The following is a 15,980-nucleotide window of genomic DNA, read 5'->3' as shown; positions in this document are numbered from 1 at the left end:
AGAGAAAATGAGACTCCACAGGGGAGAAGTGGATTGAGAAACACGTTCGTTTGTATATGAAGGCTGCAAACTTAAAAACAAATACAAATAAAAGAAGCTGACAAACCAAAAAAACCCTTACGTGATTCTAATGAACAGGAGAGTTTCATACTTTTAGTATACAATGAAACAATAGATAAAATTGCTCCACAAACAAGATTTTCAACATATAATTAAATCACAGAAATTTTTCTTGTGATAATTTTTTTCTTTTGCTTTTAGCCTGAAATTAGGGGCACCCACAGAGGAGTCTTGCCAAGCAGCAGGTTCCATTTTCTATATTGAACATTAAGGCAGTCAAGGCATTGCAGTGTTGCAAGGTATTGCAGTGCTAGTTTCCTGCTTTTCTTGGGCTATGCCTAAATTCCTTTTTGCCTAAGAAAGAAAAAAGCCTCATTGGGAGGGACTTTCAGTGAAAAGATTCACCTGGGATGGAATGCAGGGAGGGCTTCCTATGTGTCTTGGGCCTTTGCCATTGCCCAGGAGGAGGGGGAGGATCTTTCGACTTTCAGTGTGATTGCTGGAAGTCTTGTTGTGAAAGTGTTCTCGCTCTCATTTTCATGGGAAGCCACTCAAAATATTCAGCCCCTTAGAGCAATGCAGGAATCACAAGCAAAACTTAAAAGAAACTTAGCAGAATAAAGTACTCTGCACGGTAGCAGTCTTGCCTTTGCCCAGCTTAAAAGATGAGCTTGCTTCCTTTAATTAGTTCTGTTTTCCTCCTTTTCCTGAGCTCATAGGTCCTCTTTCCCACCCCAGGTCCTTGAGGAAATGTTACTTTTTTAAATTGGCTTTTCCAGGAAAATGTCCAAGTTGCAGCCTCAGCTTTCCCTTTCAGGGAACCCCCATGTCCTCAGCATTGATGTGTCCACCTGTCTGGGGTGTCAGGCTCAGTGCCATTCACTCCTGATCTACCTTCAAGGTCTTCAACTCCCCCTTCATCTGCCCTCCACATCCTAGGATCGAAACAAATATTTCCTACCCTAAAAAGGCCCTGTTGGTTATTTTGATTTTGTTCTTTCTGTCTCACTTTTCCTTCCTCTGGCCTTCTTCCTCCTCACTGCCATCCAGTTCTTACAGCTGTAACATTTCTTGCATTGTTTTTTGAATACTGTAAAGCATCATGTACAACTACCTCTATTTACATTTAACATCCATAAGGTGCTTAAAATAAAAAGGGGTGCACATCATTTGCTGAGTACCCTGAGTCACTTTGGCTTTCAAAGTTAAAAAGAAATTTACTGAAAGATCATTAAATAATAATGTCAGATATACAGTCTGACTAAAATGATTGCAAACTCTCATGCAAAGCTGCCAAATCAGTGGGAAATTTACCATCCTACAGAATGAAGATTGATTTGAGAATCTACAGAGATACATTTTCTTAAACCTATGCAGATCTCGTGTTCTTACCACACACACAAAACAGGTAACTAGGTGAAGAGAGAGACTGTTAATTAGCTTGACTGGAGTAATCAGCTTGCTATGTATATGTATATTAATACATTATGTTGCATACCTTAAATATACATAATTTTTATAAACCCTCAAACAATAAACATGCACTCATTCAAAACAAACAGACATAGATACAAATAAATGGACATATTCATTTACCTCCATTAAGCTCTCTATAAATGCTTTTAATTTGTTCCAGCTCTATCAGTGAAGTTTGGCAAGTTTTGGAAATGCTGACTTTGGATGGTATTTAGTAAGCATATTATTAAAATTCTGTGGATTAGCACTTGTTTCAACATCTCAAATAGCATAAAGCTCTTGCTAAAACACATGATCTGGCAAAGATTTTACTTAACCTGACAACACAGAGAACTTGCCAACTAGCAATGGAGAGTTGTTATTTTTCTATCTCATTCATTGCCAAGGAAGAAAATTAGAGGAAGAAGAAACTAAAGATCCCCTTACCTATTGGTTTACTCAGTGGTCGAAACATATTAAATTTTCTCTGAGATGAATGGGATCTATTTCAAGACAAAAAAATCTCATTTTTCTGACTTATCTATTTAAGGTCAGCTGTGACCTGTCACTTTGAGCACAAGCGCATGATAATTCCAGAAGGTTGCTCAGTTGCCTGTGTAGACTCCCCTTCTAAAAACTGACAACTGCATGCAATTTGTAATCTACTGACACCTTTACAAATGCAGTTTCATTTTCTAAAACCTAAAAAGTGAAGGAAACTATTCATGGGAGTTTGTATCCATGTCTCCCAATCCATTTCTAAATGCTCTTGTTATTTGTGCCTTAGGACTGCTAAGATGTCACTTTCCCTCAATGCCAGAGCTGCCTCTTTGATTAAAATGCTGACCATATAGTAAGCCTGTACTAACGCAATTGGCTAACTTTTCTATTTTTTGTAGAGATGTGGTTTCACTATGTCGTTCAGGCTGGTCTTGAACTCCTGGCCTTAAGTGATCCTCCTGCCTCAACCTCCCAAAGTGCTAGGATTGCAGGTGTGATCCACCACACATGGCCTTATTTTATTTTTTTAAAAATTAAATGCCTAATATCTCTTCTTTCCTCCATTCCTTATCCATGCCTCCAAAGCTTCACACAAAATATGGGACAAAGTCCTCACCCACCAAGCTGCACCCAGACTAACTTTCGTAAGCCCCATGTTTATCACTCCCCTTCACTGCCTGAAAACCCAGAACAAACTCCCTTTTTTGACTTTTGAGGCCTTGCTTGATGTATATCCTTCCTCTACTTATTGCTTTGCATTCTTCCCTGAAACTCACTTCAACTTCTGCAACTCTGCTCATGAAACTTGTTCAACTTGGAGGTTCATCTCCCCTCTCTTCAGCAAAGTCCTGTGCTCTCTTCCCCACCCACTCAAGGCTCTGTGAGTGCCTTCTTTGACGTGTCTGCATCTCACTGATTTTCCTCTCTTCTGACCTAAAATGGTTTTATACATACATTTAGTCTATATAAAGTCCTTTAAGTAGTTTTTGTGCTTTATACACAAAATCTTACATTGTTCACTATTTCATATGTTTAGGTCTTAAATAAAGGAAATAGATGAAAAGCTCTTCATTTTCAGAGATGTTCTCTGTACTTGCTGAAAAATTATGTTGTTTTTATAATTAAGAGTTATCCAACATGAAATTTTAATTTATCCCAAATCTAGGCCTTGGAAACAGCACAGACATATGTATTAATAACAGGGCATTGTTATCTGAGGATGGGATTGCGTCTTTGACAGCTGCCATAACAGGATGCCACAGACTGGATGGTTCAAAAACAGAAATTCATTTCTCACAGCTCTGGAGACTGGGAAGTCCAAAGTCCAAGATCAAGGCACCAGCAAACCCAGTGTCTAGCAAGGGCACCTTTCCTAGTTTGCAGGCAGCTGTCCTCTAGTTGTATTCCCACATGGTGTGTGAGTATGTGTGTGTGTGTGTGTGTGTGTGTGTGTGTGTGTGTGTGTGTATACAGAGAGAGAGAGAAAGAGAGAGAGAGAGATGATCTCGCTACTGTCTCTTCTTATGAATGCTCTTCTCTCATGACCTGACTACCTCCCAAAGGCCCAACCTCCAAACACCATCACATTAGGGATTTAGGTTTCTCTTCCTTAGATCTCACAGTAAACTCTTTTCCTGAAAACTTTCTCAGTTTTCCACATGGGATAACTAAGTGATATGTTTTTAAGTTAAGATTTCTGTTAAAATTGTCTTAATGGCTTAATTTTGAAATGCATTTAAGGGTTTATTCATGCAGAGATGTTCTCCTTGTCATTGGAGCTGTTTATCAGCGAGGGAGGACCCGGGAATAGAGCTCAACAGGTTTATTCTATTGTCTCAGTGCCACCAAGTGTGAAAGGAAACAGAACTGAGCCCGCTTCCAGACAACCTGCAAGGGGGTGCAGAGCTCCGTGGTGAGGCGCACACCGCTCGCCCAGTCGGGAGCTGCTGCGTGCTGGTTTTCGGCGCTGGTGAGGTGCTGGTATGTCAGCTACAGTTAGTAAGATACAAATCCAACTCCTGCAGTGTGTTAGTGGCCACTCCAAGAAAAGAGAAATGAGAAGGGATAGAAAGCGGATGCTAAACCAAAAGTGAAAAATATGAAATTAACAAAATTTCATATTAACTGAAATTAACAAAACAAAACAAAAACCACTGAGTTGTTGAAATGACACCTGTAAATTGGAATGTGTAGGAGGAGAAAGCACTCACAGCTGCTACCAGCTCTATAGATTTAAAGTATCCTTGACTACGGTTTGCTAAAGAAGGTCATATAGAGAAATCCTGGGGCCCTGGGAATCATTCTATTTGCCTGTTTAGTTTATTTACCTGTATTTATCAGCCTCTGCTTTTCTCTTCTCTGTGAAATACTGGATAGATCAATCAAAAGCATTGCTCAGGATGGATACTTATCACTCTTTCTCTTTTTGTAAATGTGAGCCAACAGAACCGGATGGAAGTGATAAAAGCGACCAGGCCGAGGACCTGAGAACCAGCAAAGGCTGGAATTCTCTTGGATGTGCTCACCAGTCACATGACTATACAGAGGCAACAGGAAAGTAATATTTGGACATTTGAGAGGCAGAGCCAAAACCAGTTCACTGTGACCTGGTACAGAAATCGCAGACGCATGGGTTCCCACTAATGAGCCTGAGGCAGGCGCTGCTCCTCAATCAGGCCAGCCTCTCTTGCTGAACCCATTCGTGGCTTCGGAATTCTTCATGTTGGTTTTACCTCTTAAATACCACTTGAATCAATTTCCTTCTGTCCATTTCCCCTTCTATCACTCAAGTCCCAGCTATTAACATTTCTACTCTGGATTACTGTTAAGGCTACGCTAATTGATTACCTGCATTTGTCCACCTCTAGCCAATTCTTCACAATGCAGACGGAAGGATGTATTTAAACTCAAATTCGATGCATCATTCTTTTGCTCACAACATTTTAATGATTCTTAACAGGACTTGTAAAGCTCTACATTTCTAGAGCTTCGTCATTTTCTCTCTAAAATCTCTGTGCTCTAGCTCTGCTGGCTTTTGTCATTTTCTTTCAATATGCCATGCTACTTCCAGCTTCAGTTACTTCCCTCTGCTCAAAACACTCTCTACCACTCCTCCTCAGTTTTTATTTTTGCCTTCCTGTCATTCAGATCTCAGTTTAAACATTACTTCCTTAAGAAAATCAGTTGGCTATATAGATTTGATAATAAAGAATATTGTATATTTTATTATTTATAAATTGTGTGCTATGTATTCTTTGTATCAGCAATATTTTATACTAAACTTCTCCATGCATATATATTCCACTATTTTTTTTTTTAGATTGGTTGTTAAACATTTACCAGCATACCACCGATGAATATCAAGTGGTCCCACAGTGGGAACTGGCTGTATTGGTTTTCTTTTCTTCCCTGTTTCACTTCTTCATTTCCTTATCAAGTTTCCTGGGATCATCCCTGAAATAAGCTCCTTGTAATTTAATATTTATTTCAGACTCTATTTTGGGGTGAACCCAAACCATGATAGTCATGGAGTGCATCTGCTTTGTTCAACGATTTATTCCATGTCCTTAATAAGCACAACATAAATATTTGTTGAATGAATAAATGAATGAGCACAACATACAAGATAGCAACTACTAATTAAGGCAATTCATTGAAATCCTTTTAACTCTGGTCTACTGGCACATGAAGAGTTTGCTTGGATCTGTGGCCAACAGTGTCCCTGGATGGACCAGTGATGGACCAGTTTCCCACCAAAAGATAAGCAGAGAAGTTACTTGGGCCTCTGGGGAAATCAGTGTATACTAGTGCCATATGGGGTAAAATCAGAGAATGAGCTTGTGTGATACAGAGGAGGAGAAAGAGGACTCCCCTGAGGAAGGAAGAAGAAGCAGAAACAGTAGTATCAAGGTGAGATGAAGTTGCCAAGAGTTACTGACAACCACTTGGTACAAAGTATCATCTGAAGATATACCTGTATTACCTGTATCCATGTGAAGAAGTATCAAGATGGAAGGAATTTCTTACTACAACCACCTCTAACTGCTTTTTCCCCTGCAGAAATGGCAGAATTTATTTTAGAAACATGTGGTCTTTGTTCAGTAAAATAGTGGAAAGAGATTGAACAGACCTTACTAGTCTGCATAAAAGTTGGACAAGAATTTGGGGAGGGAGCTGGGAGCAGCCTGGGGAAAGGGTGATCATGAGGAGAGTTTTGAGAGAATAAGGACTTAACAGCATAGTACAGCAGGGAATAACCAAGGTAGTATTGGCCAGTGAGAATTTTCCAACAGAGGATGTAACCGACATGTTAAGACAGGGATGTCCATATTCAATTTGAGGGTGTTTGCTGGGTGGAGCTGCAACGTGACTTCCTTCTTTCCTTCTATTGTCTCAACCTACAGTAAAGTTGGATCTACCCATAGAAATCTAGACTGGAGAAGGGAGAAAATGGGGAAGAGAAAAAGAAGAGAACAGATTCAGGCAGGGAGATGGAGTAATATTAGTTCAGTAGAGGCCAGAAAGTCAGAACATGAATTTTCGTGGGAATTGCCAAAATGTGGGTTGGAGCACTGAATGTCCCAAACTGAAACCCTGAAGGACAATATTAACTCATCTGACATCTAGGCTAAATTTTCAAGTACCAAATTTGAGAGTTGGAAGAACTTCAATTTCCTTTTCATCTTTTTCTGGGCACTGTGAAGATCGTATCTAGGGATGGAATGTAATTGCAAGTCTTTGGTGAATGGCCATTCTTTCCTTCCTTTAGATGACAATTTTCTCATGGACCTCTCAGAGCAATTTTTATAAGCAGTATACTGCTGGGAAAACCTTACTCTCTGGTAAGGAATAACAGGCAAAAAATCTTGACCATAGTTGCTTAAAGTTCAGCTGAGTTGTTCTTACAACTCTTTTCAAGTCTTATGATTATTTTTTTCATCCTAAAGTGGAGCAATTTAAATAATATCTTTGCCAGGCCTTCCTGATTGAGAGTTAGAAAATGTAAATTTTTTTTTTTTTTTTGGCTAGGAGAGTGGCTTATTGCAAATTTCTTTCACTGCATGCTTATATTTAATCAGCATGGTAGTTGTTACATCACATGAGGTGGAGCTGATTAAAGTTCTTCAGCACTCTCTTTTTGACAGAAGTATTTACCAATAAGGAACATTGCTTTACACATGAGGTGGTCTGTGGAGCTATGTGGGGACTGACACAGGGAGGGGGCATATCCTCTGGGATTTTACTGTCTGAGACTGATAACACTGACAGTCCCAATAAGGTTGACAGCAGTGACAGATAGTTATGAAACTACAATTTTGCACAAGACACTGTACTTAGCACAGAAATTCTTTAAAAAAAGAATAAGAACACATCCTTTTACTTCAGGAATTCAGTCTTGGAGAGATCCCAGACATGCATATCAATACTTTTAATACTACTTGGTAAATGTTTGATGGAAGCATATATGATTTTTTGCTATGAAATCAGTGAACAGATGGTAATTATGAATCCTTTTTCAGGAGGGAGTTGGGGAAAGCTTCATAGAGGAAGTGTTAGCAGGAACTTAAAGTATAAAATGGAGGTCAACAGGCTAGAAGAATGGGAGGGTATTACAGGCACAAGAAAAAGTAACTTATGCAAAAGCACAAAATCAGGACAATAGATGACATATTTTGGCAATGGTGTGACTAGAATTGATAGCAGAATATTGCTTCTGGACCATTGGTTTGGCTTTGAGCTTCTTAGTAGACAGATTAGAAAGGTAACCAGATTAATCACATCAACTCTAACTTTCATGGATGTATTATAATATAAATTCATTCATTTACTCTTTCAATTCATTCAACATATATTAATTGCCTGTTAATATAGCATTTGGCTGGATTCTGACAATATAGCAATGAATAGAGACAGACCGTACTTCCTGACCTCATGAAACATTAGCAGCTGGGTTTTTTTTTTTTTTTTTTTTTTTTTTGAGACAGGGTCTCACTTTATTGCCCAGGCTAGAGTGAGTGCCGTGGCATCAGCCTAGCTCACAGCAACCTCAATCTCCTGGGCTCAAGCGATCCTCCTGCCTCAGCCTCCCAAGTAGCTGGGACTACAGGCATGCGCCGCCATGCCCAGCTAATTTTTTCTATATATATTAGTTGGCCAATTAATTTGTTTCTATTTATAGTAGAGACGGGGTCTTGCTCTTGCTCAGTCTGGTTTCGAACTCCTGACCTCGAGCAATCCCCCCGTCTCGGCCTCCCAGAGAGCTAGGATTACAGGCGTGAGCCACCACGCCCGGCCAGCAGCTGGGTTTTATATTGAGTTCATTCAATTTAGTTCATTTCACTGATTCCTTTTGATGGAGTCAAAGGCTAGGGTGAGATAAAGAAAAGTTGGAAATGTGCTGATTATAGCATATGGCCACAAGAGGAAATATAAGACATATTGATGTCCAGCGGTAGAGTAGGTCTGCCTAAAGTTTGCTTCTTCACTTAAAATACTGCAATTTATTAAGAGACCTGGCTTACATTTTAAATGGAATGTCTTATAAGTGAAAAAGTCTGTAATTTGGGGGGGAGAACAGTAAAGAGCTTCTCTCTTGACAGATCAGATGATCATTCTAATGAGCTAAAAGAAATATATTGCTGCCTACACACACCTAACCCAAACCGCACCACACCAGACTTTCTACTCTGATGACTTGACAATATTTTTGAACAAGTTGGATACACGTTGTGTGGAAGACAGAATGTTGAGTTTCTTCTATATGTTTATGACTCTCATTTTTATGAAATAGGAGTTAACAGTTAATGCTGCAAAAGAATAGCTCTGCGAAAAAGAATGGCTTGGAGTCAACTACTCCAAAAAATATTAATAATAGAAGACCTCATAATTCTGTACCACATACCAATTCATTTAGTGTTTCTAGAGGCATATTTTGCAAGTACTTTATCTCAGAGAATTAACTACTAAATTAAACTGCTTCAGTTGAAAGATTTCTATGAGTGCTTTACTGAGATTTTAATGGCTTGGTGGGCGTTTGGTGACACTAACCTTAAAAATTTTCCAGGCTAAAATTATCTCTGTAATACCATGGCACAGAACTTTGGAACCCAAATTTTCATTTTACCTGTACATGGGAGAGACCCAGAATTGTTTTATGAGGGAGGCAGCCTTTGTCTTGTCCAGAGCACTCTTTTTGCTTTTTTCCATGCATAAATGAGACGCCTTTTGATCAGGAATGTTTCCTAGGGAGGGTCTTGATTTTTCACTAAAATATGTGATTTCTATTCCCAGCTGGGATGATTATGAAAGCAGATGGAACTGCCATTAATTGGCAATATGGAATATTTCCACTCTAGGCCCATGTCAGCAAATATAACTCTTCTTGCTCAATACTAATCAGAGGCTCACTTATGAGATATAATTTTTACTTACAGAGCATTGATTGGAGGTTATGCAGCACATTCATTCTTCTAAGTACTTTAAAATCAATCCTGAGTTAAGGCAGACTGTGGAACCTAGCCCCTCCTAGAACTGCTGCAATGAACCGGGCTTTGGCATTGCACATATCCAATAAGGGCCTTAAAAGAAACACCTGCCACTGGTTTTACACAGTAGGAAGGTTCATGTGGAAGAACATGTTGTACCATAACCCAGACTGTCATCCTTATGAAGCTTGTCAGAAATTTTTCTCCTAAGAAATTACAACACATAAGCATGTAGATTTAAATTATACAACTGGGCTGGCAGGAGGGCTCACACCTATAATCCTATCACTTTGGAAGCCTGAGGTCTGGGAGGATTGTTTGAGGCCTGGAGTTCAAAACCAGCCTGAGCAACATATTGAGACCTTGTATCCACAGAAAATAGAAAAATTAGCCGGATGTGGTGGCGCACACCTGTAATCCTAGCTGCTTGGGAGGTTGAGGCAGCAGGATGAGCCCAGGAGTTTGAGGTTGCTGTGAGCTATAATGATGCCACTGCACTCTAGTCTGGGCATCAGAGAGAGACCCTGTATCAAAATGGGGGGGGGAAATCACGTGATTGATTGTATTTTCCTCCTTGCACAGCCTGCTAAGAAACTCAGAGCCAAATCACAAACCACCTAAAGCAAACTTATAGAACTTTATGATTTTTTTTGCATACAATTTTCCCTACAGCATTATCTGATTTAAAAAACTATTGAGGAGAAACTCACACAACATAAAATCAACCATTTTACAGTAAATGGTTCAGCAGCACTTAGTATATTCTTAATGTTGAGCCATCACCACCTCTATCTAATTCCAAAACATTTCTGTTTCACCAAAAGAGATCTTTACTTTCTCTTCCATTTTTCTTTCAATTCTTTAAAATAAAAGTAAAATTTTATTGTATTGTATCCATGTCTGTAAATCACCACAAATCTTTCTCTTTCTTTCTTTCTTTCTTTCTTTCTTTCTTTCTTTCTTTCTTTCTTTCTTTCTTTCTTTCTTTCTTTCTTTCTTTCTTTCTTGAGATAGAGTCTCACTTTGTTGCTCAGGCTGGAGTGCAGTGGTGTGATCATAGCTCACTGCAGCTCACAAATCTTTTTTTAAAATGAGGTAGAATTTCAATAAACAAAACTAAAAAATCTAATAACAAGCCACACTGTAGGAAGTTGAGAAGGAGTAGTCAGGGAATATGAAACTAGGAGGAATCATTTTGTGGAAGCCAGATGAAGGGGTTTCAAGAAGGGAGCCGTTGACAAGAGCCACATGCCAGAAATGTAAAATAAAATGAACAAGAAAATGAGGCTGCTAAGCTGATCAATGAGGAATTTGCCTGTGACTTTTGTGAAAGTCCTGGTCCTCTACCGTGTGGTAAGAGGTGAAAATTTGTGATTAGCAGGTGAGACAGTGGAGACTCAGAAGCCCAAACTATTAATATTTAGAAAAATTGACAGAGTAGTGAAATAGAGAAGAGGCTATGGTTTGAGGGCAAAGCAAGTTTAAGGATATATATAAAATAAAGGATGGAGCTACTTAAGCCAAACATACTATAAAAGATGGAGAAAACTTGAATACCAGTCTTGGCTCTGTAGTCAGCTATAATGTGACCTTGATTTTCTAGCCTTGGTTTTCACATCTGTGAAACAGAGTGGCTTCACTAAATTATCTCTAACATTTCTTCCAAATTAGTATTTTATGGTGTATTCATAAATGGAAGGAATGCATAAATAAAATGAAAACAGTAAAGCAATTTGAAAATACAATAATGCTTTCATCGTGATATAGTAGATATACTATTATTTTTGCTAATCTACCCTGAAATGCTGATCCTCTAAGAAAGTTTTATGATATAATGAAAGAAAAGAATGCAGAAAACATTTCCTATCAACCATTTCACCAAAAGTTTTGTTTTGTCCAATCAACTCCAGAATGATTTGGAAGTCAAGATAGTAGTTGATGTGGATTATGGTTAATTATAAATGGCAATAAATTCTTTGATACTTCTCCTATCAAGATATAAGGTTCCCTCCTTTTGCATCTAGGTGGGCTCTGTAACTACCAAGCCATTAGGAGGTGAGCAAAAGATGCTATGCTGTTTCTAGGCCCTTAAGAGATTAAACTACTGACTATTTGAACTCAGCTTGTCATGCTGTGATGAAGCCCAAGTAACCCTGTGGAGACACCTGTGTAGAAAGAAATGAGGCCCCCTGCCAAGAGCTCTGGGTGAGTACTGATTAGCTAGCCATGTGAGTGAACCATCCTGGAAATGGATCTTCAATACCAGTTGAGATATTCCAGCTTATACAACAATATGGAGCAAAGAAGAGCTGTCCTCACTGGTCCTTGCCCAAATTTCAGATGTATGGGCAAAATAAGTGATTGTTATTTTAGGTCACAACCTTTAAGGGGGCTTTGTAATACAGCAATAAGTAACTGTGTCAAAAGTTAACATCCATTCACGGACAATCACAGAAACCAAATCCAATTTTTATAGATAGTTCTTTTACCATGCCGTATACATATTCCTGAAAAATCTGGCGTTCTCTAAAATTGCATACTAATTGCACACAGGGTTTATTAAGAAAATAGAGTTGAGGTGGACTGATCAAAATCTGCAGAATTTTGTAAAGAGAGCTGTAACTAAAGCAATAACAATCCTATTAAAAATACTAAAATACTAGCCATAACAAATCTCCACTGGCATTTGCACTTAGAATCACAATGCATCCTTAACAGTCTTGGATCTTGGGGCTCATGTTTCTTTAAAGACATTTTTTTCTTGTAGTTTTTTCAGAGTATAGGGGTTCTTGGAGCCACTAAATCAGCTACTTTTTTTTTTTTTTTTTTTGAGACAGAGTCTTACTCTATTGCCCTGGCTAGAGTGCTGTGGCATCAGCCAAGCTCACAGCAACCTCAAACTCCTGGGCTCAAGTGATCCTTCTACCTCAGCCTCCTGAATAGCTGGGACTACAGGCATGTGCCACCATGCCTGGCTAATTTTGTCTATTTTTGGTAGAGATTGGGTCTCCCTTTTGCTCAGGCTGGTCTCAAACTCCTGAGCTCAAATGATCCACCTCCCTCAACCTCCCAGAGTGCTAGGATTCACGCCTGGCCTAAATCAGCTACTTTTTTGCACTAAAAAAAGGCTCTTTGGTAGGACTTGTAGTCCCCCCATCCCACCCCACCCCCACCAAAGTTTTCATATATTGTTAAATATTTCTCTTTAACTATGAGAAAGCTTGATTCTATTGCCTTCAAAATTAATCTTCTTGGAAATTCAAAAGTAAACCAGCAATACTACAGTGTTTACGGACATTCTTCATATTTTTCAATTACACATGTGCTAATTTGGACTAAAGAAACACCTGCAGCAGAACAGACAGTATTGATGGTCAGCCCATAAGAGGCATATGGGAATACACACACCAATTGTAAAGGCCTGATTCACTGTTATCCTGGCCCCTTGTCATGGACTTAGGCCTTATGACCTACCCTGTCCTGATGGATTCTCAGTTTTGAAGCTCAGAAGAGACTGTGATTCTGGGTGGGCAGCAGTGGGTGCTGCTTTGGTTTCAGCTTCCTTTCCACCAGGAAAGGGCTGCCAGTGCTGGCTGTGGGAAGGAGAACTAGAGCTGAAGGAAGGATGCTGGGACTGTCCTCCTCTTCAGAAGGAGGTGGTTCAATGGTCTGCCCTTCTGTTGGAAATGCTGGTGAGAGCAAACCTTCTCCTGGGATGAGGATGGCTTGGTCACTAGTCTTTGAGGTGGTGTCATAAAGGGATTCCTCAAAGTGGATGCTGTCATTTAGCACAGATTTTGTGGGAATAAACTCACCAGGTAGACCATGCTCTGCTCTGTCCACTGTCTCAAACCAGGGTTCACTCAGAGTAAGTTCAGGACTCAAAGTAGCACCCTGAAGAATGGAATTTAGAAAGACAGATATTGAGATGGGACATTTCTCTGTATATGAGAAGGGCTATACTCCACAGCCTTTATTTTCACTTAAATTTGAACAAATCATTTTGTAGTTGACTTGAATCTACTATGGAGGAAGGTTCTGATGTAGAAATATAATCTAAAAGGAAAACATGCATTGATACAGTGGTAAAATATGACCTATTGGCTTCTTGGATAACTGAATCTGCCCAGATAGGCTTAATAAATAAATAAAATACTTTGAATTATGTTAATCATGCTAGAATTTGTGAATTCTTTCATTTCAAGAGGGAATAGAGCTTAGTCAGAACTTCTATTTATGAAAACCCCTGGGACAACTTATGGTATAAGTTAAATAAAGAAAAATTTAAATTGAGTACAAAATTATTACTGAATTTATTATTTTTACTATCTAAGGCATTAATATGTATTTATCAATCCCCATAAATAAATATATATAAGAACTTAAGACTTAAACACTAATTTATACAGTATATATGATTATGTGTATATTTATTTCTGAAAGTTAAAGTTAAAAAACATATTCTGCTTTAATTATCCTTTTCAGTTCATAAAAATGTGTTTGCTTTATCAAAAATGGAGCACATCTGAGTATAATTGAAGCAAAGATCTAACTAAAGGAAACTTTAAGTTTTAGGATATTTAAAATGCAAGTAGTATTATATTTTATTAATATAGATACTGAAAGTGGGTTAACCAAGTACTGCCTGTAGAACAAAAAAGAATTATAATTAGCAATGAATAGGATTTTGCTCTGTTCAGTGCTTAAGCTGATTTCTTTTTTTATGAAAGGTTTTGAGATTTTGTTCCTATTTGAAGAACAAAAGGACAACAAACTTGTTTACCTTTGTGATATCAGCAGGGGGCGTAGGCAGCTCTGATTGGGTGTCAGGACCAGAAACGGGCAGTGACCCAACAATTTCTGTAGGCGAAAAATCATAAGGTATGGGTGTATCTTTCCTTTTTCTTTTGTGGTTGGGGCAATAAAACAGTCAAGGTTGAAAAACATGTCAATAACCAATCCTTAGTGAGTAATACAACAAAAAAAGCTCATGGATCTGAATAATATATTGAAGGACAAATGCAAAGGGTGCATCTTTCATGTTTATGTGATAAGAATAATTGTTACAGTGGAGTTTTTAGGGTGTTCAGTCTCATTCTACAGATTTGGACCAAGCAGGCTGGCTAATTGGCTAGACCTGTGGGGATAAAAATATGACCAAGCTGATAAAAAAGAAATGGCTAGAATAAATACTAGAACCAATGACCATTTGTGAATACCTACTTCTATCCTAACGCCTGATTCTTAGAATACCTGAGGAGGCTCAGGTGTTCTTGTATATTGTAAAATATACAAACCCAGAGTATCAGATGGTCTCTGAGATGAGTCTGAAGTTGACTTTTTCTTGCCTACGTGTTCCTCTATCCCTTTATCTTATCCCAAGAGACCTTTATGAAGTTCTCCAGCATTAAGAGTTTGCCTATCTAAACCAGAAAAACAGAACTGGCAAACAGAGAATGACCATTTAATGCTATGTCATACTATAATGGCATTTTCAATGTCCATCTGTTTTGCCATTTACTGAGCTTACTGAGGACTTCCAAGCTCCTGGGTCCCTCCAGACACCCTCTGAGGATGCTGAGCAGGCCTGATTATCAGGTTGGTTTCTTTATATCCACTCTTCCATCCCCTTATTGCTACTTTCTGCCCCAGAAGGTTGACTTATATGGACTACATCAATGGTTCTTTGCCCTCTGTCTATGGGTTGGCTTAGATTATTAGGCAACCGTTTAGGTCTGGAGTAGCAAGGAGGTTTTGCTGCTTCTAGCATAGGAAATTGCCCTAATCCTTTAGGTACAGGCAAACCTTTATAAATAGTCCTTTATCAAACTCTGCTCAGATTATTTTAATTTGAATGTGCCATCTGTTTCCTGCTGGGACCTAACCAATTTACTAGACGAGGGAATCTGTTTAGGTTGTGCCAGGGGAACTGAACTGTCCATGGGTTCTCTTGGCTGGCCATGGTTGATCTGGACTGAACTGATACCCTTGAATTCTCCCAGAGCTTTCCTTGGTATGAAGTATTTACCAAAGGCTCATCAAATGAGACATAGGAGGGAATGAGAAAAGACAGATATGGTACCATACGCTATGTGCCTGTCGCAGTAATAATTGACTTTATAAGGCCCAAGTTAAAATGACAGCTTCCATGAGACAGTCACATTGCCTAGTCCCTTTGTCAAAATGAGAATCAAGTCAGAAGTATGAAATCACCAACTGACCATCAGTGAACTGAATTGTCCCCACTTCCAAGGATTGTTCTTCCTCTAGTACTTTGCTGATTAGCTTTTTGAGGTCTATTGCTGTGAGATAGATTTCAGGTTGCTTGTCTTCCTCCACAGTTCCACGGGGGACTCCCTCATGTTCAATTTTGTTGGAATCAAAAGACAGGAGGTCACTGGCAGGGCTTTTTGCTTCTGTGCTCTCTCTCTTAAAGGTGGCTGTAAATCGCATCTCTGTGGAGCTTGAACTGTAGGCAGC

General features: G+C 39.0%; 1 protein-coding gene across 2 annotated transcripts in view; it reads right to left on the bottom strand.

Moving 5' to 3' along the window:
• Nucleotides 1-15,980, bottom strand: part of IMPG1 (interphotoreceptor matrix proteoglycan 1) — a 130,583-nt gene that overhangs the window by 59,164 nt on the left and 55,439 nt on the right. For both annotated transcript variants that reach the window (XM_076003175.1, XM_076003176.1), the window contains 3 exons: nt 15,722-15,969; nt 14,284-14,360; nt 13,316-13,394 (listed from right to left, as the gene is read on the bottom strand). In XM_076003175.1, the coding sequence (XP_075859290.1) occupies nt 13,316-13,394; nt 14,284-14,360; nt 15,722-15,969 (404 nt within the window). The remainder of the gene's footprint in view (nt 1-13,315; nt 13,395-14,283; nt 14,361-15,721; nt 15,970-15,980) is intronic.

This window comes from Microcebus murinus, chromosome 5, assembly GCF_040939455.1.
Source record: "Microcebus murinus isolate Inina chromosome 5, M.murinus_Inina_mat1.0, whole genome shotgun sequence".
NCBI classification, from domain to species: Eukaryota; Metazoa; Chordata; class Mammalia; order Primates; family Cheirogaleidae; genus Microcebus; species Microcebus murinus.
The sequence above is the reverse complement of the archived record's forward strand: the minus strand, read 5'-3'. Positions and strand labels throughout refer to the sequence as shown.